This window comes from Lacerta agilis, chromosome 1 (genome assembly GCF_009819535.1).
Source record: "Lacerta agilis isolate rLacAgi1 chromosome 1, rLacAgi1.pri, whole genome shotgun sequence".
NCBI lineage: Eukaryota > Metazoa > Chordata > Lepidosauria > Squamata > Lacertidae > Lacerta > Lacerta agilis.
In genome coordinates this window covers 43118590-43140117 of record NC_046312.1, presented here as the reverse complement: position 1 = coordinate 43140117, position 21528 = coordinate 43118590, and the positions used below count along the sequence as shown (strand labels likewise).

The 21528-nt window shown below is 42.3% G+C and overlaps 1 protein-coding gene across 3 annotated transcripts in view; it reads left to right on the top strand.

Annotated features, from left to right (window-relative positions):
* The window catches only part of CDAN1 (codanin 1), a 34251-nt gene that overhangs the window by 2864 nt on the left and 9859 nt on the right, over window positions 1-21528 (top strand). For all 3 annotated transcript variants that reach the window (XR_004426411.1, XR_004426410.1, XM_033146008.1), the window contains exons 2-20: window positions 541-1229; window positions 4109-4330; window positions 5497-5690; window positions 6176-6295; window positions 8105-8183; window positions 8609-8729; window positions 9147-9256; window positions 10466-10555; window positions 11510-11585; window positions 11869-12077; window positions 12664-12775; window positions 13693-13836; window positions 16162-16328; window positions 17107-17188; window positions 17399-17488; window positions 17671-17725; window positions 18276-18409; window positions 19413-19516; window positions 21300-21449. Coding sequence is in view for 1 of the 3 variants with exons in the window: in XM_033146008.1 (XP_033001899.1) it covers window positions 541-1229; window positions 4109-4330; window positions 5497-5690; window positions 6176-6295; window positions 8105-8183; window positions 8609-8729; window positions 9147-9256; window positions 10466-10555; window positions 11510-11585; window positions 11869-12077; window positions 12664-12775; window positions 13693-13836; window positions 16162-16328; window positions 17107-17188; window positions 17399-17488; window positions 17671-17725; window positions 18276-18409; window positions 19413-19516; window positions 21300-21449 (2948 nt within the window). In the remaining 2 variants the exon portion in view is untranslated. The remainder of the gene's footprint in view (window positions 1-540; window positions 1230-4108; window positions 4331-5496; window positions 5691-6175; window positions 6296-8104; window positions 8184-8608; window positions 8730-9146; window positions 9257-10465; window positions 10556-11509; window positions 11586-11868; window positions 12078-12663; window positions 12776-13692; window positions 13837-16161; window positions 16329-17106; window positions 17189-17398; window positions 17489-17670; window positions 17726-18275; window positions 18410-19412; window positions 19517-21299; window positions 21450-21528) is intronic.

The window sequence follows — 21528 nt, the reverse complement described above, 5'->3', positions numbered from 1 at the left end:
ATTTCATTCATTATTAGGTCTTTTGGGTAAATGTGCTTAGGATCATACTAAAATTTCCAAACTTCAGGGACGAGTGTCTATCTTTATATAAAATAAAAAAATAAAATAAAAATTCCTTCCAGTAGCACCTTAGAGACCAACTAAGGTGCTACTGGAAGGAATTTTTTTTGTTTTTTATTTTGTTTCGACTACGGCAAACCCAACATGGCTACCTACTTGTAACTATCTTTATACAGCTAAATGACTATATAAAGTCTCTGGCTACAACAATGGTGAAACTTAGTAAGCACAGTAGTAAATCATGTGTGGGGAAAAATAAGTTTCCTGCTTTAATAAATTGTGGAGAATGTTTGCTTCCTGGTTTTATATCCTTTGAGTGGAGTTAGTCTTTTCAGATTGGTTCACTTTGCTTTATATGTTCATAACCGCCTTATTCTGATAAAAATGGCAAAACATCAGTTACTTTATATCCACTGTCCCTCTATTATTTTTTTAAAATCAAGTTTATATTAATCATGGTTTGTTTTGTTATGTTTGTAGGAAAGCCAAGTCGACCCCAAGCTATCCCTCCTGAACTTGCTTCAGAAAGACTTTGTGCCTTTTTTGCTGAATTATTTAAGGGAACAGACTAGTCGGATACTGACCAATGGACCACCTACTCCTGCTAAAGCACCAAATCCCAAAATCCTGGGAAGTTCTTCCAGTTACAGGAATCAAAGGCTGGGGTCTGAAAGGAGGTCTCGTAGCATAGCAGGGTCTGGCAGTAATCGAGGGCAGCTTTTCTTTGATTCAACTCCCATCACCAGCAATTCTGCCTTGGAATCGCACGGATCTTCTGTCATTACGGGATCAAGCTTATTGGGTTCCTTCAGCGAATGCCTAAATACGGATTCCGGCACCAGCACGAGTTTTGGTTCAAGCCCCATTTTTTCTCGCAACGAGAGGCGCTCTGCTCAGAAAATAAGTTTAGGCAGTTTCCTTGTTGCTACTCCAGCAAGGCGGGGCAGAAGAAAAGGCAGCGGCTCTACAAGTGCCTCTGGCCGGCCAGTGGCACAAGACGCGGGCAGAGGCTTGAACGAAGAAGTAAAAGGTGACAGTCCATCACTGGGTTCATTGAGGCAGAGGAAACAAGGTGAAGTGAGTCCTGTCTCTACAAGTTCCCCACCTGACCAGCTTAACCTAAATGACTTGGAGGAATTTCCGCTCATGTGTGCTGCTGGAATGACAAAGTAAGTCTTAATGCTTGCTTGGATGAAGCTTTCTCAATTCCCACTGGTATCTATTGAGAGAGTAGTTTTACAGCTTCCTGTTCTGTATCAATAAAAGGGAGGAAGGTAGTACTTCTAAAAATGGCCCCTTCCAGAGTAGGAGCAACTTGCCAGAGGGCAGAGCCACAGTAGTAAGCCTCCCGACAACAACATTGCTGCTTACTCTGGGGGAGGAGGTGGCAATGAGTTCAGGGCTGTGCTGGCACACTAATGGAGCCAAGCCTGAGCATCGACTGGTGAAAAGGGATGCACAGCCCTGATTTTGCCCCGGCCTCTCTCCTCCCAGTTAGCAGCAGTGACCCCCCAGCTGGGAGGCTTTTGATGCCATTCCACCCCACTAGGTGGGCAGCTCCCGTCTCAGTGGTTTGCTCTGGAGGGGAGCACTAGCCCAGTGCCCACTTGATTAGCTGGGCATGCTCCTCCCTCCCAGCGCTGGAGCCTAGAATGCCCCTTTTCACTCCTTGGCTTCTGTTTGCCAGCCACCTTCCAAATGCCATCTTTTTAAGTCCCGTTCTCCTCCCTTTCCTTGAGATTCTGAAGCTAGCTTTGCTCCAAGGAAGCATGCTTAAAGTTGATACATGCTTGTTTGATCACTCTTAAGCCTGAACTCTGACCAAGGTACAGTATTCTGTGATATTTTAATACCTCAGACAATATCTAGAGATATTGTGGCTGAAAGATAGCAGCTTGTGATAGCAGCTTCTCTTTTTTATTTTTATTTTTTTAATAAAAATTTTATTGGTTTTCCACACAACAAAGAACAACAAAACACATACAACAACACATACAACAACCAGAACAGAATAAAAAAACAAATACAAACCACTACTAAAACACCAATAATTCTTTTTCTTGCTTATAACAAAAAAAAAAAATCTTGTTTGAATCTACACGGGGTGACTTCCCCCGTTTTCTCTCCTTTGGTTCCAATTCTAATTTACTTTAATAACTTCTCATCTCTAAAGTTTAAATCATCCAAGATATCTAAACAAACTTCTTAATATTTATTTTTACTTCATAATACATCCTATTACTTCTTAACTCAAATCATACATCTTATTTCATTTAAACTGCTGCTAATAAACAATTCACATATCTCTTCACTAGTTCAAAATCTTAAATTCTTAACACACTGACTTCAGGGTACCATAGTGAGCCATCCTAATTTATTTTAAATATTCTCACCCTATCCCTTTTCTAACCATTTTCCTTCGCCATCTCGGGGTCTCCCCCCAGACATTTCTCCATCTCCCACCAACATCATTGTCCAGAATGTCCTCTTTTTCTTTAAAGCCAAAGGTCCAGACGCAGTCCATAAACATCCTTGCAGGGAGCTCCAGGGAACACATATCATCACCTTCCAACATCTCCATTTCAAAATTCCAGTCATCTTCTAGTTGTAGATTCACAAATCTTTTTCCCTTCATTCCTGGGCTCTCACCCCAGAAATTGGATATAAATTGTCTTCTCACCCTGGGTCTCTCACACCAACAGGGTTTTCCATCTTCTCGGAGTTGCATAGTCACTGTTCTTTGTTTCTCAAAAATTTCCTCAAGTTCCCTAACAAGGTTTTCTTCCAATTTAACCAAGTTCTCAAGAGTCTTTCCTGTGAGATATAACTTTTCCTCGACATCCTGGTTCAACAAATTTAATTTCTGGTTTAACAGTTCTAACTTCAAAAGAATAATCCTTTGTTCATGTGTCAATCCCGAGTCTAAAGCCAGTTTAAAAACGAAACCAAGCATGGTAGAAGTAGGCAGAGGGTATCAAGTTTCAGTACTTTTCCATCTTTAACCATAAGCTTCAGCCGCCATTTTCCCCGGAGTCAGGGTGAAAAGATTACAATCCAACAACTTCAAGAAGAAATATTTCCAACAACTTAGTTCCCCTAAAAGGGGTTCAGTCAGTCTCATTTGTCAAAGAGCTCCATAGAAACTTTGTATCCACTACTGCAGCAGCAGCTAAAAACAATGTTATCTTCTTCATTCAACAAAGGGAGAAACGGGCTTCCTTTTTAACGTACCTCCCGGAGTGCCAATTGTCAAAGATTTTAAATCCAATTATCTCCGTACTCACGGCCTACGGGTTTCTTCTTTTATCTTCCAAATTAGGTAGAACGACTCGCTCAGTGCAGGCGGCAGCTGCCGCTTCACCATCCCGGTTGGGGCATTCCTCCACAGCCCGGCGCCGTTGTCCCTTCACTCCCGCGCCCCTTTTACAAGGGGAACGGGAGAAGGGTTCAGCGCCATAGTGGGCTCGCTGGAGAGCCCGTGCCGCGGGACGCTCGACCCGCGGTTTGACGGAGCCCCGCTGTGCGGTAGCGGGGCTCCTACCCCCGGGCTGGCCAGGGTCGTCTCGCTACCGAAACGACCCACGACCGCCCGCAATGGCGTCCTCGCCGGAAGTCCTTCTCTTTTTTTAAACCTGCTGTTGGACAAGGAGCAGAACTATTTCTTAGTAAAACTATATGTTTTATAGTTTGATTTCTCACTGCACACTTCCATTTGTGTTGTCCTCTCCAGGCACAGGTCTATGCTTTAAAGCTCTATGTCTAAGTGCTGTTTTTTATTTTTGTCTAGGCAGTTTCCCTGCAAAAACCTGCATTTTACCGCTGAATAGGAGCAAACGACAATCTGTGGAAAGCTCCACCATTGTTTGCTTTGATTGAGCATTAAAACCTGGGTTTTCCCGAGGAAAGTGCTGGACAAACAAACAAACAAAAAACACTGCTTGGGCACAGAGCTTTAAAGCCTACACCTATGCCTAGAAATGCAGCACAAAGAGGGATAATATACTGTTGTGTTTTCATCTTCTTGATCCAGTTTTACTTCCCATTTCAGCAAAGCCAAACCATCGAGAAGAATCAACCCTACTCCAGTGAGTACTGAGCGAACCTTCTCCAAGCCCAAGATGTGCTTCACTTCCACTCCTGTTGGCCAGTCTCAAACTTTTCAGTCTCAGTCCGGAACGAGTCCCGAGGCCCTAGTTATCTCTCAAGAAGTGACCCTGTCTTCCAGTTCGGGTAGCCTTCAGGAGGAGAGAGAGATGCTGAAGAAGGAACGGTACGTTATGAAACCTGTGATGGGGTGCTTAGTGAAGGGAAGCATCTGCGATGTGAGAAATGTTGATTTACATTGCCTTAGAGAAGCATACGCGGGTGTCGCTGTGGGTTAAACCACAGAGCCTAGGGCTTGCCGATCAGAAGGTCGGCGGTTCGAATCCCCGCGAGGGGGTGAGCTCCTGTTGCTCGGTCCCTGCTCCTGCCAACCTAGCAGTTTGAAAGCACGTCAAAGTGCAAGTAGATAAATAGGTACCACTCCGGTGGGAAGGTAAACGGCATTTCCGTGTGCTGCTCTGGTTCGCCAGAAGTGTCTTAGTCAGGCTGGCCACATGACCCGGAAGCTGTATGCCGGCTCCCTCGGCCAATAAAGTGAGATGAGCACCGCAACCCCAGAGTTGTCCGCGACTGGACCTAATGGTCAGGGGTCCCTTTAGCTTTACCTTTAGAGAAGTAGAGCTAAATAGCCCATATTGTCTTTTTGTGAACATGCCACATTTTATTGTGCTTTCTGTATTGATTTGCTTTTGCACACTGCATAGCTATGTGGCATAAATAATGAATGCACAAACAAGTAATATTTCTAGGGGCTGTAATTTTAATATTAAAAATGGTTGCTTTCTCCATCACATCCTGCAGCAACTTGGTTCATTAGCTCAGAAATCCTACGCTGAAGCCAAACAATGTTCCTAGAATCACATGTGAATATGATTTAATTCTTGATATCCTTCAACCTTATAAGTGCTGTGTTAAGATTAGAATTTGATCCATAATGCTGAAGGATCTTTAACTCTTTTAACATGCCAAAAATTGCATTTGTGAAACATTTTATGTTTCAATGAAGAAATTGCTTTCTTAATGAATTGGTGAGCGTTTGAAAGAATTCCATTGAATACTACAACAGAGTAGGAGTTTTTCAGTCTTCTCTTACCACTCTTATTTCATACCTTTGAATTGGAGAACAAAATAAAAAAATTCCTTCTAGTAGCACCTTAGAGACCAACTAAGTTTGTTCTCGGTAGGAGCTTTCGTGTGCATGCACACTTCTTCAGATACACAAAAGCTCATACCAAGAACAAACTTAGTTGGTCTCTAAGGTGCTACTGGAAGGAATTTTGTTTTGACTATGGCAGACCAACATGGCTACCTACCTGTAACTTTGAATTGCAGGTCAAAGTTGCTGCATCCCACATCTTCACCAACAGGATTATCTCTGGATTCTGGCATACCAATGAAACCTAATGTCGATCAGAATGCAAGCCTTCCCTCTGAAAACCATTTGGTAACCTCTGCTGATGTCAACAAGGTTTCCTGCAGGAAGCAGCTGGAACAGCTGGCTCAACTTTATTCATTTTGCATAGCAGGTGAAGAAATGGCAGTGGATGCTTTTCAGTCCATATTGATTTGGGAGGATACTAAGAATGGCAACCCATAGAAATGTCCTCAAATTAAATTTTTTAGTAGTAATGAAATTTTAAATGAGCCTTGACTTCGCAAATATATCATGGCTTGGATTTTCCTATTGTATGACAAATGGCAATTTTTGACCTTTCATAGAATTTCTGACAAAATTCCCAACACTGATAAATAATTTTAATGTTTTGGGAGTTGTACAAAGGAAAGCAATGAATTCTATATCCTTTTTTTAAAAATCCTATGTATTTAAGCACTTATTTGCTTACATCCAGATGATGGTTTTTTAGTTGTAGATATTTCTATCTTCCTTTAAAAATGCATCTTATATAGTTCAGGTTTTAAAATTAATGTGATTAATCCTATCATTCAGGGTACAAGTACAAATCGAAGGTCCTTTTGCATGTTTTCCTCTGTTCCTTGATTTTCTTTACAGAAAACCTTGTGCCAAATATCTTCTTGGAGATCTTTTTTGTGTTCCAGCTGCTAACATCCAAGGGAACATCCTCTTTAGAAGATGGAGAGAATGACCTGAGTTTCAATGGAGAGTATAAAGGTTGGGACTTAGATTGGATAAAGTTTCTTGGCTATTAACAGGATTCAGATTATAGCACCTGCTAAACAGAGTTAGAGGAGGGTATACATTAAATAAATTCATAAATAAAAAATGTAATTGAGTACAAATGGCTCAAAATTAAGGATATAGTAATTCACTCCATCACACATGGATCACTGTATACAGTACTTGTATGTGTATATAAATCAAATAAAACTGTGAGGTTTCCTGTATATGCAGAAACCCGTATACTCAAATCTCTGAAACTGACCCTTTTCGAGCATCTGGAACCAGTATTTGGAGAGGGCCTTGCCCTACTCCAGCAAAACAGTGAGCTCTTTTTGCTCTGGCTTTTCCCAGCTCTCTGCCTTACTTCCCAAGCAAGGCCATCTTCTTGTGCCATCTCCAGAAGCCCCAGGGAGCTTTTTCAAGTTTCCGTGAGATCTCACAGGAGCATTCCAAACCTAGTGCACAGACGGCATAGAAGCTGTTTTAGTGCTGGGTTTTCCTGGTGCGAAAAGAGCTTCAAATCTCTCTGCGTTGCTTGGGAAGCAAGACCCTCTCAGTGTACTAGCTCTATATTTCACATGTGGGATTTCAACTACCATATTTACTCGAATCTAATGCTCACCTTTTATGGCCAAATTATGTTGCGAAAATTAAGGTGCACATTAAATTCAGTGGCACCTTTACATTCGCCAGCAATTTTTATTTTTATTTTTTTGGTTTCAAGGTTCTGAAAATTGAGGTGTGCATTCGAGTATACAGTCGTACCTCGGGTTACGGGTCGCTGTACGTAACCCGAAACACGCGCTTTGTGCATGCGAAGCGTGTGGCGGGTTACACTCTCGGGTTACGGGAGTTCGTAACCCGAAAAATACGCAACCTGAAGCGTACGTAACCCGAGGTACGACTGTATATGTATGGTTAAAATCATGCAAGCTACATGCACATAAGACATCATACTGTGATGTCTAGGACAACATTACCCTTGTATATTGGTATTTATTTTTATGCTTCCAGTACAGGACTGAACAAATTTGCCCCATTGTTCTAAAGTATACAATTTTGTAACCCTCTTCCCGTATCATCTTAAAATACACAATCATAGACATGCTATATGGTACTCTTCACTCATGTAATGTTGGCATTTCCCTACCCTCCCCCCTCCCATCTTTTCAGCTGTTAACATTCGCACTGCAGCTAACATATAAACAATCATGATTGTGCACTTAAGTGGTACTACCCCACCCAAGTTACTCTGTAAAACTACAGGGTCTGTGGATAATTTACATCCAGAAATGTAGTAAAACTACAGTATTTGATCCTGCTGCCAGGAATTCTTGCTGTCAATGTTTCAAAAAAGAAAGAAAGAAGCTCCTCCTCCTTTGAGATATGTGCATAGACAGGGGAAATCTGTAAGTGTCTTCATGAAAATGTGGATTACGCGGACGCACACACACCCCGGCAAAAAAATGCCCGAAGTTAAGCTTAAGCTTTGAATAAAGAATAATGTACATTTGGCACATTTTTTTATTTGGGGCAATCTTTAATTTTATGATACTGCTCCCCAAAACAGGCTAATAAATTGACACAACCTATTTGATGTTCCTCTGGTGTTTGAGATGAATGAGAATTAATAAAGGTAGGGATTTTGTGGTCTGTTGGTGACCAGTGGCTGATCTGCCTGTGGGTTTTTTGGGGGGGTGGGGGGAGTTATTGCAGAAAACCAGTTCTTCCACCACTGGGATTACTTGCAGCTTTCTGTCTGATGATTTAATTTTTTGTTTTGTTTTGTTTTGTTTACAGATGCAGTAGAGAGGCAACACTTTCGAAGTGTACACAACTGTGTTTATTTTGCTGTGAAAATCTTGGATTATCAATTTCAGTAAGTTGAATGATTTAGGTTGTTCTTATCACTGCACATATACTTGCACTTTCAAGTGCTTGGTTTATTGCTATCATAAATTGGGATATCTTGCATCACATTGCACACTGTTAACATATCCTTAAGTTTGAAAATTTGGGTTTTGTCATCTATTAACTGACAGATCGTTCCAGTTGAACAGCTGCTCTACTTCTGTAGAAGGGTATTTTCTGTTGTGTTTGGAGATGGTGTTTTTGCTTCTGGTGCCATCAAAACTAAAAGAAATTGAGAACTTCCTTATCTAATGACTTGAGTTTAGTATATATGTTGGCTTTTATCAATGGGGATTAGAGATTAGGAATCCGGTGGAATAGGCTTTAACTGAAAGATGAAATCTAAATAATATAGTGGAGTGTTCCTCTTCTTTTTGTTGTTTTTCTTGGCAGAATTATATCACATTTAGAGAAAGGAACACTGAAGCTCTTGGCTGAGAATGACAGGATTACATCCTTTTCCCCTGACTTGCATGAGAGGCTTATGGCAGTCTATGAAAACAGCACAGCAAAGGTAAAAACTCAGCGTGTTCTAGAGGAACAGTGTGAAATCAAGGTCCTCCTAACAGTTATTGAAACTGTTTTCACTCAGTATCCTTCTCACTATTATGGTATATACTATGTAGAAGCTTCCTCTGCAGCTGTAATTAAATGAGGAGTGAAAATACTTTATCTAGCACTGTGACTAAAACGAAAAACAGAGTGAGAGAATGAGATTGACTAGCATTTGGTGGGTTAGAAAATGTTGATCTTTTTCAAACTGGTAAGTTAGTACGTTACACCATTAAGATCATGGGACTTTAAAGCTGTAGCAATGGACAGAAGAGAGAACAAGTTGTAATTCCAGCCTCCTTGTTTGTGAGAGTTTATGGTGAAATGTTAAATTAGGAGGAATGTATTACACTTACATATTATTTTGTATATTGAACAGGTCTCCCTGTTGCTGCCTTCAAGCATACAGTCAGTTTCTTTTCAGCCAGAAACTGACAATCGGTCTAACTTTTCCAGTGATAAGGCATTTCATGTGTTTAAGAAACAAAGGTATCCTCTGTTTTTTATCATGGGATTTTGTCAAAATGTACAATTTGTCAATTGTTTTAGTATATTAAACATGCATCAGAAAATAGAGTAGCTGTCAAGACTCTTATTGGTTATCCAAACCCATAGGTCTGGTTTGGACATATTGTCCCAAGCTTCATAAATTATGTTTCATGAAACCAGGAACAAGTGTCTGGATCTTTGCTCTGAAGTCATCCCTAAGGAGAGAGGAGCCACAGCACTGACACTTGACCCCAGCTGCATAAACCAGGGTCTCCGTATACAGCACAGATGGGGAACCTGTGGCCCTTCAGATATTGTTGGATTCTTTGCTATCCACAAAAGAGGCCTAGACCATTAAATTTTGTCTGTGACCATCTCACTATCCTGGCTGTGAGTCCTGGAAGTCCTGCTCCCTGACTTGCAGGCCTTTTCCCACCTAGCCTGGGACGGTGGGGCCTTGACTGACTCCAACTACAAAAGCTGAGGCTGCTCAACAGACTTTTGGGCAGGGGTATTGTTTAGGGGGGTTGTTGCTGTTATTGCTATTTTTTTGGTAGCTTTATTTTAGATCTTATGATTTCTCTGGAAATTGTTCAATTTGGTTGTGCACTTTTGATTTTTTAATTGTTTATGACTACTTTTGTTACGTTTGTAATTACATACTATTTTATATGAAGTAAGCCACCCTGAGCATGGTTTTAACTATGGAAAGGGAGCTTACAAATAAAATAGGGTTGAGCTGTAAGTGTACCTGCTAGGTTCTGCGGTCTTTATTCTCGAACTGTTCTTTAACTAGGGGGATATTTGTCAATTGTCAGCTTTGCAGTGAAAATGCTTCTTGTAGGAATGATCAAAGGGACAGATTCAACTAACTTGTTCTGCCAACAGGAGCCCGTCCTGTTTGCACAAATGATCCTTTCCTGCCTCTCTCTCTACATCCCCCCCCCCACCGTCACCTTCCTAAGGAGGACCCCTAGAACAGTAGGCAGGAGGAAGAGAGGGAAGATGGTTCTGTTTGACAAGCAAAAATGCTTGTGCTGACAGAACAGTCAACTTAATGCAATATTGAGTTCTACCCAAAGCTTTGTCGGAACTGTGGTGCTTGTTGTACATAAGCAGAATGACATGGCCCCATTTTCGCATGCTGATAGTACATCTGATGACTTTGATTTTGGATTTTGGAGCTAACATGTTTGCCTTGCTCAATAGAGATATTTTCTATGAGTTGCTGCGTGAATGGGAAGATAACTTTGAAAAAACAGGCTGGGATTTTGAGAAGTGTCTGGGAGACAGGATCAGGTAGGAATCTTTGGCCCATAAATTTAACAAGACATTAAAGAGTGCCGCTTGTTGCTTATGTCTAATGTGGTCCTCCATTGAGCAGCTGTTCACCACGTTCCTTCAGGAGGATTGTTTTTAAAGCACAGATTGCAGCAGCTGGAAATTGCTTCCGATTCCATATTATAGTTCCATGCTGGGACACGTTGCAAAACTGACTTGCATTTGGTCGTAAGACCATGTCACCACTGTTACCTAATAAGCTTGCAATCATTAGTTTGGATAAATGAAAACCTCAGTTTAATTTTTTTTTTAGTTCTTACACTAAATAAGAAAACTGAGCATCTCCTCTCCTCTCCCTTAACTTAATTTGTTTTGATATAATGGGGTCTCAGAGACTGTAATTTGATTACCACCCTTTTTCTCCCCACAAAAAAGAGGCATAAACTTTCAAAGAATGACAACTACTTCATAAACTTCTGCTTTATAGAGTCCCACTGTCTTTCTGTATTAAAGTCTTAAAATTGAAGATGCAAATGTCTTTGAGTGCCAACACACAGGTTGCATTTAATTCTGAAAGACAAGAGGGTATACTGTAAAGGAATATTACTGGTAATGAACATTTAGCAACCCAATGTGGCAACAAAAACTAATTCTACAGTAAGCTACTTAGTTTCACGGAGGCAAAGATACAAAATAAAAATTTTGTTCCGCTCGAGCGCGGACAGGTGATGGCTGACTATAACATCGCTCCAATTCTCACGGGGTAATTGAAGGCTGCGATGGGATTATGCAGCCTCCCAAATCTTCCCAGGACTATGGGAAGACACTGCCTCACCCGCGGATGCCCATTACCTCTGCTCCGAATTCCAAGGAAGAAGGAGCGGGGGGGGGGGCTTTTGGGTGGAAAGCCCCCGAGAGAATTCGGCCCTTATTTTTCTTTGCAGCACTATTAATTTGTTTCTGGTTTCACAGGGTCATGATGGCCCACCTCTCTGCTGCTTGCAACTACAGCCATTTTGCCAGGCTCTTTCAGAAGCAGCTTCTTCAGGTAAAGAAATGCTCGCTTCCCATAAGGGAAAAAGAGTATATTTCGCAAGTAAAACTTTTATTCAGTTCATATCTAATAGGTGAATATGCTTGTTCATTGAATGCCTAATTAATTCATAATCTAATTTCCTCAGTTAGTCTGAGGTACGTCCACCTAACAGTTTATGGTTTGGGCTGTAGAGACTGCTTGTATTCATAATCAGATCACAGAGTTAAAGTTAGCACAGCTCACAAATTTGGCACAAATTTGACCTCTCTTTCTCTCCCCTCCCTCTATGCCATAGATGTGTAAAGGTCCAGTTGGTGGTAGTACAAGTTGGGGAGACACCCCAGACCAGGATGTCCTTAACATGCTGGGTTCTGATAATCTGAGCCGCTTGAAAAGGCTGCAAGAGAGATTCCTTGTCCCTCAGAGCATCCGAGGGCCTTGCCCACCTCCCTCCTTCCCTGGATGCCAGCAGTTCTTCAGGGACTTCATCCTCAGTGCTGGAAGGTTAGATACTTACTACTATTTCTGTCTAGGATGTGTCTGGGTGAGTGACCCCAACTGTATGGTGGTGGCTGGGATTCCTAAATGAAATAATGCAATGGCCTTGTTCAGTGTCACAGTAAACTGTGGTTAGTTTATGATAAACATACTAACCTTGACTTTGTGTTCTTGGTTTCTTTGGAGCGAAGCAAGGATTGTGTTTCTCCTATGTGTTAGCAAGGAGGGACAAAGCAGTTGAAATCAGTACGTTCACAGTAAAGCATACATTGTTTAGTAGCTAGATCCATAACCTAAACAGATGAGCATAAGATCATTGCAGAAAGAAAACAGTTTAGATGAAACGGCTTTGGAAAAGAATTAGGTCTTTGCCTGGTGCTAGAAAGAAATTAAGTGGGCTTCACCAGGGAGTGTTTGCAGCAGTGCTGACTACCAGCACGTGAGGGGTTTGGTAGGAATTAATCTGATTTTGAACTTGCGTTGCAGTAACCATTCTCAAATGCTGCTGTGGTCACTTAAGAGGTTACACTCTTTGCTGAAATTAAGTTGTTCTCCTAAAGAGCTCATTATCTTTTTTTTTTTTTTGGTTAAGTTATCAATTTAATCAGCACCTTATGGACAGCCTGAGCTTGCAAATACTTGAGCTGGATGGCCTTGCCTTGGTGGAACATGAACCCAGTGATGGAGAAGCAATGGATGAGCAGGTGTGTATTGCATAGAAACAGCCATTCACAGTTGAGCTTCAGAGGTGTCCACGTGGGTTATGATCTCTCCTGCTGCTTGGAAAGGAAGAATTTGACTCGTGGCTCTCTTTGTCCACCCCCCCCCAGAAAAAAACCTTTCTGTCTCTATTGGTTTCATGGTTGGTTTTGGGTCTTCATTTGGAGTGCTACTCACTTCACACCCTGTGTGTGTCTTCCAGTTCAGGCTTGTTTGTCTTTGTCTAATTGTCTTCAGTGACATGTTGCTGTTCTAGTGTGGGTCTCCTTTACTCCTCTTTTTGTTGCTCCTCCCTTCTGTCCTGCATTGTCCTTTCTGAAAAGAGGTGTCTGTCCTTCAAACGGTCTTTCTCTCCTGTGATGTCTCCCTGCCTCAACTCCTCCATCGTTGCTCCTCCAAAAAACACCCGCCCCCCTGCCCCATCCAAGTGGTGGAGCAACAGTAGAAAACCTGGGTGGTAGCTGCAGTGTAAGCCCCATCCCACTCCTTCTCCAATACAGTGCAAGTATATAGAAGACAGTAGCGTTCTCTGATGAGCCCCAGTTGTCCTAGGTAGTAGGATATTGTAGTAGCATATTGGTAGCCACTCCATGCTGTCCCTTGCCCTTTCTCTGGCCATAGTGCTGATGGCATTTATTACGATGACCATTTCAACTCTTCATTTCCCTCTCCTCCATCGACTGCAACTGGGAAGATAAATACCACCATGCTGATTTGTCTCTGATTTGGATAGTCCTGTCCTTGCTGCACAGCGCATATAGTAAAAAATATATAATAATTAAAAACCACCAAAGTGGGAACATAAGACTTAACTTATAGCTTTGTTGTGAGCATTCAAAATGTTAGGTATCACTGCTGTTATCTGTGACTCTAATATGTCTGGCTTTTCTTTCCACTGCAGGATGAAAAGAAGCGTTTTGCTGCTGTCCTTATGAGCCTCCGACTCCTGGCAAAGTTTTTGGGTTTCCTTGTCTTCCTGCCTTATCACACATCGGAACTAGCAACTGGAGACTTGCTAGAATCTGCAGTGATGTTAAGAAACCAAGTGCGTAACCAGCCACATTTACCTAACAGAAGTTTTTATTTTGTTATTATCAGAGGAGTCTCTGGCCTCCTCCTGAAGAGGTAGATAAAGGTAAAGGGACCCCTGACCATTAGGTCCAGTCACAGACGACTCTGGGGTTGCGGTGCTCATCTCGCTTTATTGGCCAAGGGAGCCAGTACAGCTTCCAGGTCATGTGGCCAGCATGACTAAGCCGCTTCTGGAGAAACCAGAGCAGCGCACGGAAATGCCGTTTACCTTCCCACTGGAGCGGTACCTATTTATCTACTTGCACTTTGACGTGATTTCGAACTGCTAGGTTGGCAGGAGCTGGGACCCAGCAACGGGAGCTCACCCCGTCACGGGGATTCGAACTGCCAACCTTCTGATCGGCAAGCCCTAGGCTCTGTGGTTTAACCCACAGCGCCACCCGCGACCCGCTTCTAGCGAACCAGAGCAGCACACGGAAGGAGGTAGATACTTACTGTTAAAACTCCTATCCTAGTTAAGCAACCTCCAGTATGGGGATGGATGGGGTCCTGTGGCCCTGCATATGTTGGAGAGTCACAGCTCCCGTGAGGCTGAGAGGAGGCTGAGAGCTGTTCAACAACATCTAGAGGGCTGCAGGTTCCCCTGCTGTGCACTATTATTGTTTCAATGATGCTGCTTGTGTTGCTGCTGTAAGCTGAGGGAAGATTGAGTTACCCATGTGGTACAGCCATATGAATTAACGACACTCTTGATGTGGAAGGAAGGGGAAGTGTTTCATTTATTGGTGAACACAGTTGCATCAGATGCCTGCACGTTTGCAGAAAGAGTCCTTTTTGATGTAAACCTCTGATACAGGGATGCTCCAAACAAGTAACTCATAATGTCGGTAACTAATTCAATACATTGTACAAATCACTCTTCTGGATTAGTCTCCATGGACCACTATTTGCAGTTACATTGTTTACCAGATTCATGCTTCCCTACCCGCTAACGTCGAAGTCCAACACTCTCGTTGCTAAACTGCACTGGCTCTCTTGACGTGAGATTGCGCTGTGCGGTTTGTCAGTGTGCCGGCTGAATGTAGAAAACGCGAGGGGTGGTTATTGTTATTTCAATTTATTACCTGCCTTTCACTCCAAGGTCATAGGGCAGGGTACAACCATTTGAAATACAGTTTAGCCAGATGATTGACTTAAGATTGCTGGATTTGAATAGGCTTCATATGCCAAAATATATTGGGTCTCTCTAAGATACTATGATTCTTTTCCTTGATATGGGAAACTGATTGCACCCTTGAGTCTTTCTGTCTCCCCTGCCCCACTTCTCCACAAAAACTGTTTTTTGAGCTCGGAACTTAACCGGCTGCTCTGAGTGATGTTAGCTAAAAACACCCCCCCTTTCTTTGCCAGATTAAAAAGTATACAAAGGAGGATGCAACAAGACCTGAATAATAAGCCCAGGTGCTTGTGTGCTTATGGCTTACCTCCTGCAAAACGAGAGTGTTCTGTTCACACAAATTAGCCAAGGAAAGTGTTTTCCTCTTAGAGGTGAAGGAAAGAGAACCCAATAGAGGGAAATAGGGACAGAAATGAAAGAGTTGGAGGGACTTGTGGGCGTGGTGCGCTCAGAGTTGGGTTGTGGGAAGTGCTCTGCCTGAGTCGAGCAGTCCCAGTCACTGTAAAAAGGGTGAGGGGAGCGCGAAGGTGGCGTAGACTCCTCCTTGAAAAAAGCCAGAGAAGATGTCCCTGGCTGAAAAGAAGCACCAAGCGGAGCCAGAAAAGACTCTCCATGCCCCGGCACAAAAGGTGGAAGGAGGCAGGAGGAGTCTGGCGCTTAAAAAGGGGCACCCCTAAACAGTGAGACGCCTTGAGACCCAGACGAGGAAGCACCAGGTTTCTCCAAATATTACAACTGAGAACCTCAACTCAGATTCCCTTAAAATAGACTGTGTTATTAACAACAAAGGGGAGACTGAGGAAAAAACTCTATTAGAAAATAACAACAGAACAGCAGACGTTTAAAAAGGGAGGTTCACTCCGATGTAATTCTACATTTGAGAAGAATAAGCTTTGTGAGGATTTATATTCAAAGTCAAGGCAAAGCATATCAAAATAAATACCTGCGCGACGAAACGCCCAAACCCACAAGAGCAGCAGACGCCGGAAAAACAGATTGAAGGTACGTGGGGAAAGGCAGTGACAGAGGTGGTGGAGGAGACAGTGAGGAGCTGAAGGGAGGTGGACGCATCATCAAACACTCTGGTGGTTGCCCGTGATAGTAAGTAATGTTTGCTGAAGAGGAATTAAAGTTAACATTTTCCTAATGTTTTCCCTTAAGACTCATCCTGTGCTGGATATATTGAAGCTGCTTAGGCAATCGATACAGAAACGATGCACGGTCTTGACTGTACCTTGGGTTGTAGAGTTCCTTTCCCTTATGGATCACATCGCCCCATTTCTGGACTACTATGGGAAGATATTTACTCTCCTCTTGCAGCTGTACAGGTAAGAGGTTGGAAAGAAATATTTGCATCTTAATTGAGATCTGCATCAAGGACGTAAATTCTTGTGAGGGTAGAACATTGGCTTCTTAGTAAAGCTTTTATTGTACACAATAACAATTTCTGGGTCTACGGAAACAACTTAAAGCTTTCTTTTACTGTATGTACCAACAAATTTATAGCACAGAGTTAAATATATAATTACCACAATATAGGAACGCTCCGCTGATGACTTGAAATGTATCATATTCCTCCAGCTGCAAATGTTCTCATCCTTCCATTACATCTCAATATTTGCAGAAACAAATGAAGAAGTTGAAAGTCAATTTTTTCCAGTAGTGCTTTTCAAATGGTAGTTGTGTTGTACAGTTAACCATAGCCGACAGTGAACGAGCAGCATGCTAGTGTGTTCTTCTGAATTGCTCCCATTTTGTCCCTTTGTTCATGGAGCCAGGAGCAACAAACCATGAGTCATGGCTCTTGCCTTGGGAGAAACAAACCACACACATTGGTTCACATATCACGGTAAGCCAAGGTTTGTTGTATGTTGCGCCCTGGCTTCACGAAGAATGGAGGGAAAGGGAACAATGTAGAAGCTTGCACTAGCACATGTCTTGTTTACAGGTTTGCCGCGATGCACAAATGGGGCCAGAGTTTTAATATGCAAGGGAAATGAGAGAGGAACAGCAAAAGAAACTTGCAAAAGGGGGAAATGCAGAGGTGGTATAACTGATAAAACCTTAGAAGTTTATTGTTCTCTATTCTCTAACCTTTTGTTACAGATACCTGCTGATTTCTGAAAATAAAGAGATGTGTTTCCTGAACAAGCTGCTGATCCTTGCCATTTTGGGATGGCTTTTTCATGTACGGATGAGTGTAACAAACATCGTGCCTTTCAAAAAACTTCACAAGCGCTGTAGAAATTGTCAAGTAAAACTTTCCTTACTGTACTTTCCTTAAGCTTTTTAAGTGTTTCACCCATGTAAGCATTCATCCACTCCTGTATGTGAAGCTGAATTTTTTGCTTAGCTCTGCCCTCCTTGGAGGATTAACTGTTTGGGGCTTGTATTCCAGGTGCCTGCTGTCCCAGGGAATCTGTTCTTTGCGGGCGAAGTGAGATCAGAAGAACTGGCAACAGACTCTGCAGCAGCAGTTCAGGCTCTGGTAAACTTACGTAGATGAGTGTCGGAGGGTGCGTTTGAAAGAGAGCAACTGTAACGTTATTTGTTTAAGACACGCGAAGCCTAAGAGTGACCTGAAGAATAAAGAGCAGACTGTGGGCTTCTGTGCACTTATCTAGTGCTTCTGAAAGGAATCAATCTGTTGTTTGTTCTTTCCCCCCTTAGGATTCTGTGCCTGTGGTGGATCAGCAGTTACTTTATACATGCTGTCCATATCTTGGTAAGTCATTTATCAAAGTATGTCCTGTGTCAGAAACAATATGCTGCTTGAGAAATCTGGAATCTCTCCTTTGCCTGGCACTAGAAAGAGCTTGGGGGGGGGGAGAGTTGAGCTTCCTACTCCAAAATTGAGTTACAGCTATCTGTTAAAAAGTTTTTGTGTGTGTTTCAGTATGACACTTAAACTGGGCACACAGATTAGGGGGTTGTGACCTGTGGAAATACTATTTGGTGATTTGTCCTTGCTTTTCCATTCACCATGAATAACATCCCGAACTGCTTATGATTCTGAGCTCCTACTCAAGTGTGGTTGGGAACATGGCTGCTTTTTCCTCCAGTGTTCAGTCTCAAACACTTCTCTGCAATTTTCTGTCTCCAACTCTTCCTGGATTTAATTATATTTCACTCATTTCATTGTGTCTGACCTGAATAAAAGTTAGTTGGGTACCACCCCTAAATTTTAAAATTGTCAATCTTATTGAATTTTAAAAACCAGAGTGTTCAGATATCTACGTGTGCCGTCTTGTAATCTGCGCATCCTTCTGCTCTAGGTGAGTTGAGGAAACTGCTGTCGTCTTTTGTGTTGGGAAGCGGAGGAAAGAACGGTGGTTATGTAAGGAAAATAACTCCGACTGCTGCAGAGACCTTGGTTCCAAAGCCTCCCATCACACAGCAGAAGCTTCAGGTGAGAGGTGTTTTGGGGCTGCCACTCCCATCATCCTTGACCATTGGTTGGTCATGTTGGCTTGGGATGATTAGAGATGGAGTCCAGCAAGATCTGTAAGGCAGCAGGTTGGGGAAGGCTGGATTTTTTTCAGGGAGAAATTTCTCAACTTGCACTTTGATTGATTGATTGATTGGTTTTTTTAGTGGAGCTGTGCAAGAAGTAGCCATATACACTATGCCCTATGCCACTAATTTTGTGTGAATTGCAAGCTTGCAAGAGGTAACTGACCCCTAGCTAAATAAAGAAATGGGAAAGGGAATTAGGGAACAAAGTTAGGAAAAACCTGAATTTGCTGCCAAGCTTATAAAATGCTAAAGAAACTGCTTTGGTGGTTTTGTTTGTTTGTTTTTTACAATCAAGCAGTATATAGATTTCATGAAATAAATCATATGCAAGCATCAAATAAGTCTTACAGTGGTGCCCCGCTAGACGAAAATAATTCGTTCTACTTTTTTTTTTTGTCTTGCGAGGCAGCCCCATTGACTTTTTTGTCTTGCGGGGCAGCCTTCCGCTAGCGAATGCCGTTCGTCTAGCGAGTTTTTCCTCTAGCGAGGCATTCGTCTAGCAGGGCACCACTGTATTTTGGAGGCAGCCAGTCAATTGAAAATTCAACATGCTCCTTTTTATATTTGTCTCTGGTTCCTTGCTCCTCATTTATGGGACATTATTTGGAAGGCAGTTTTTTGAAGTTTTGTTACAAGGGTGGTGGCGTTCAACTAACTTTTACTCAGAGCTGACCCACTGAAATTGATTGACTTGATTATGTCCACTCATTTCAGTGGATCTGCCCTGAATAAAATTTAGTTGGATACCACCCTTAAATTTAAAAAAATGCCAATTAAATAAAATAAACAATCAAAGCATTCAGATGTACTTTAGGAATGGCTCGTGTTGGGGGGACAATGTTTCATGTAGAATGCTTTGGTTTCCTTAGGATTCTTGTTATTCCTGTTTTTAACAGGCAGAGCTGGAACAAGCCTTCTTCCACAATCAGCCCCCATCTCTGCGGAGAACTGTAGAATTTGTGGCAGAGAGAATTGGATCCAACTGTGTCAAGCACATCAAGTAAGGGCAGGAAAGGCACCTGTAACCCGCTGGACTTCATAAATGGTCTGGTGGGGAGAATTTACACCAAAAGATCTTTCCCCCTTGTATTAATCATACAAACAGGCAGCTTTTAAATGATGCAAGGGCATGCCTGTGGGTTTTACTGATACATCTCTTAGTCTTGTGCATCCCTTATATTGTTGTTGTGAAATGTGTCAGTGGAGCAAATGGTGATGGTGAATTGTGAAATGGGAGAAATATTGAGTGAGATCATCAACTGGTTTTATTATTAAATGTAAGTGCTAAGCCTTCTTTGTGCTCAAATCACTACAGAAGCTCGCTTGGCTCCTCTCGGGGTGTCATTTTGTTGCCTGGCAAAGACCCTTTTATTTTCCTACTCTTTTAAATCTCCAGTACATTGCTTTTAAGCTCCTTTGGGTTTGTTCTCATTTGTCGTCTGTTTTTGTAATGCTTCCCCTTCTTAATTCACTTTTAGTGTGAGTTCTGTGGCAAATGTAACACACACACTCTCTTTAGGCTCTTTTGATCAGGTTGTGTATGTGTGATTGCTGCCTGCTTATATGGTAGCTTTATCCACATATTCTCACTTATCTATATATATAATTCCAGTTACAGGTAGGTAGTCATGTTGGTCTGCCATAGTCAAAACAAAATAAAATAAAAAATTCTTTCCAGTAGCACCTTAGAGACCAACTAAGTTTGTTCTTGGTATGAGCTTTCGTGTGCATGGTATGGTACACACTGTGTATCTGAAGAAGTGTGCATGCACACGAAAGCTCATACAAAGAACAAACTTAGTTGGTCTCTAAGGTGCTACTGGAAAGAATTTTTTATTTTATTTTGTTATGACTATATATATATATATATATATATATATATATATATATATAAATGTTCAAGATGGCTGTGCGGATGCGAAGGCCTTGCTCCGTAACCACTTGACCGATTGCCTTCAAATTTGGACACAACATTCCTTGGCCATATGGGAAGGTTCTTAGCTACCTAGATTGCAAAAATATCACACCTTTCCAAGGTAAATCCGTGAATTTGTGCAAAACAAACAACAGTGCCCTCCAGTGGACGTTAGCAGCAATAACACAGTATAGCCTTCTCTGTCACCTCCCCCTCATTTCTGGACGTCACTGCCATCATCCAATACAAAGGCAGATCGTCTGAAAACATTGCCGCCCACGCGCGGACCAGCAAAGCTCCGTCGGCCATTTGCGAGCTGGCTTCTCCCACTGCAAGAAGCAGCAACTTTCCGGCGGCCCCTCCAAATCCCCGTCCGACAGAAATAAACATCGACACGGACTGCAAACATCCAACACATCAGCAAAATAAGGTCTGGGAAACCATGTGTTTCCTCTTTTCCACTATACTTCCTTTTCAATTACAACAATTCAGCCATGGCAATGCGTGGCCGGGTCAGCTAGTATTTTATATAAAGTTATGCCATGACCTACGGTAATGAACAATAGAAAAATGTTGAGATAGGCACACACACACACACACACACACACACACACACCCCAATATGTTTCTAGGTCAACAAGCCCTGTTTCTTTGGATTGGCAGTGAGAAGCTCAAGAGCGGCTCCCTCTCATGCACCTAGATTCACAGCAGACGTGTGTTAAACCATAGTTTCCCATGGTATCCAAACCATTAATAGAAGGCTTTCCTGCAAACCTGATTCAGGATGTAAATTCCGAACCTGTAATTTCTCAGGATATATTTTGGTGTTGTTTTTTTTTAATTGTGCTATTACCTTTGGTTTTTGCAGGGCAACTCTGGTAGCAGAGCTGGTGAAAAGAGCCAGAGTCATGTTACAGGACAAAGTGAAGGCGGAAATTGGCAATTACGACAAACTGCTGGATGAAGTGTGCTCTCAGCTGTATGAAGAAGGGGCACAGGCTCTTATTCAAGGCAAAGAGTAAGGAACAACAGCTGGGTTGACACCATAAACCTTCCCTTGTGGTCATGCTGCTGTCCTGGGCTGTCACACTGGGACT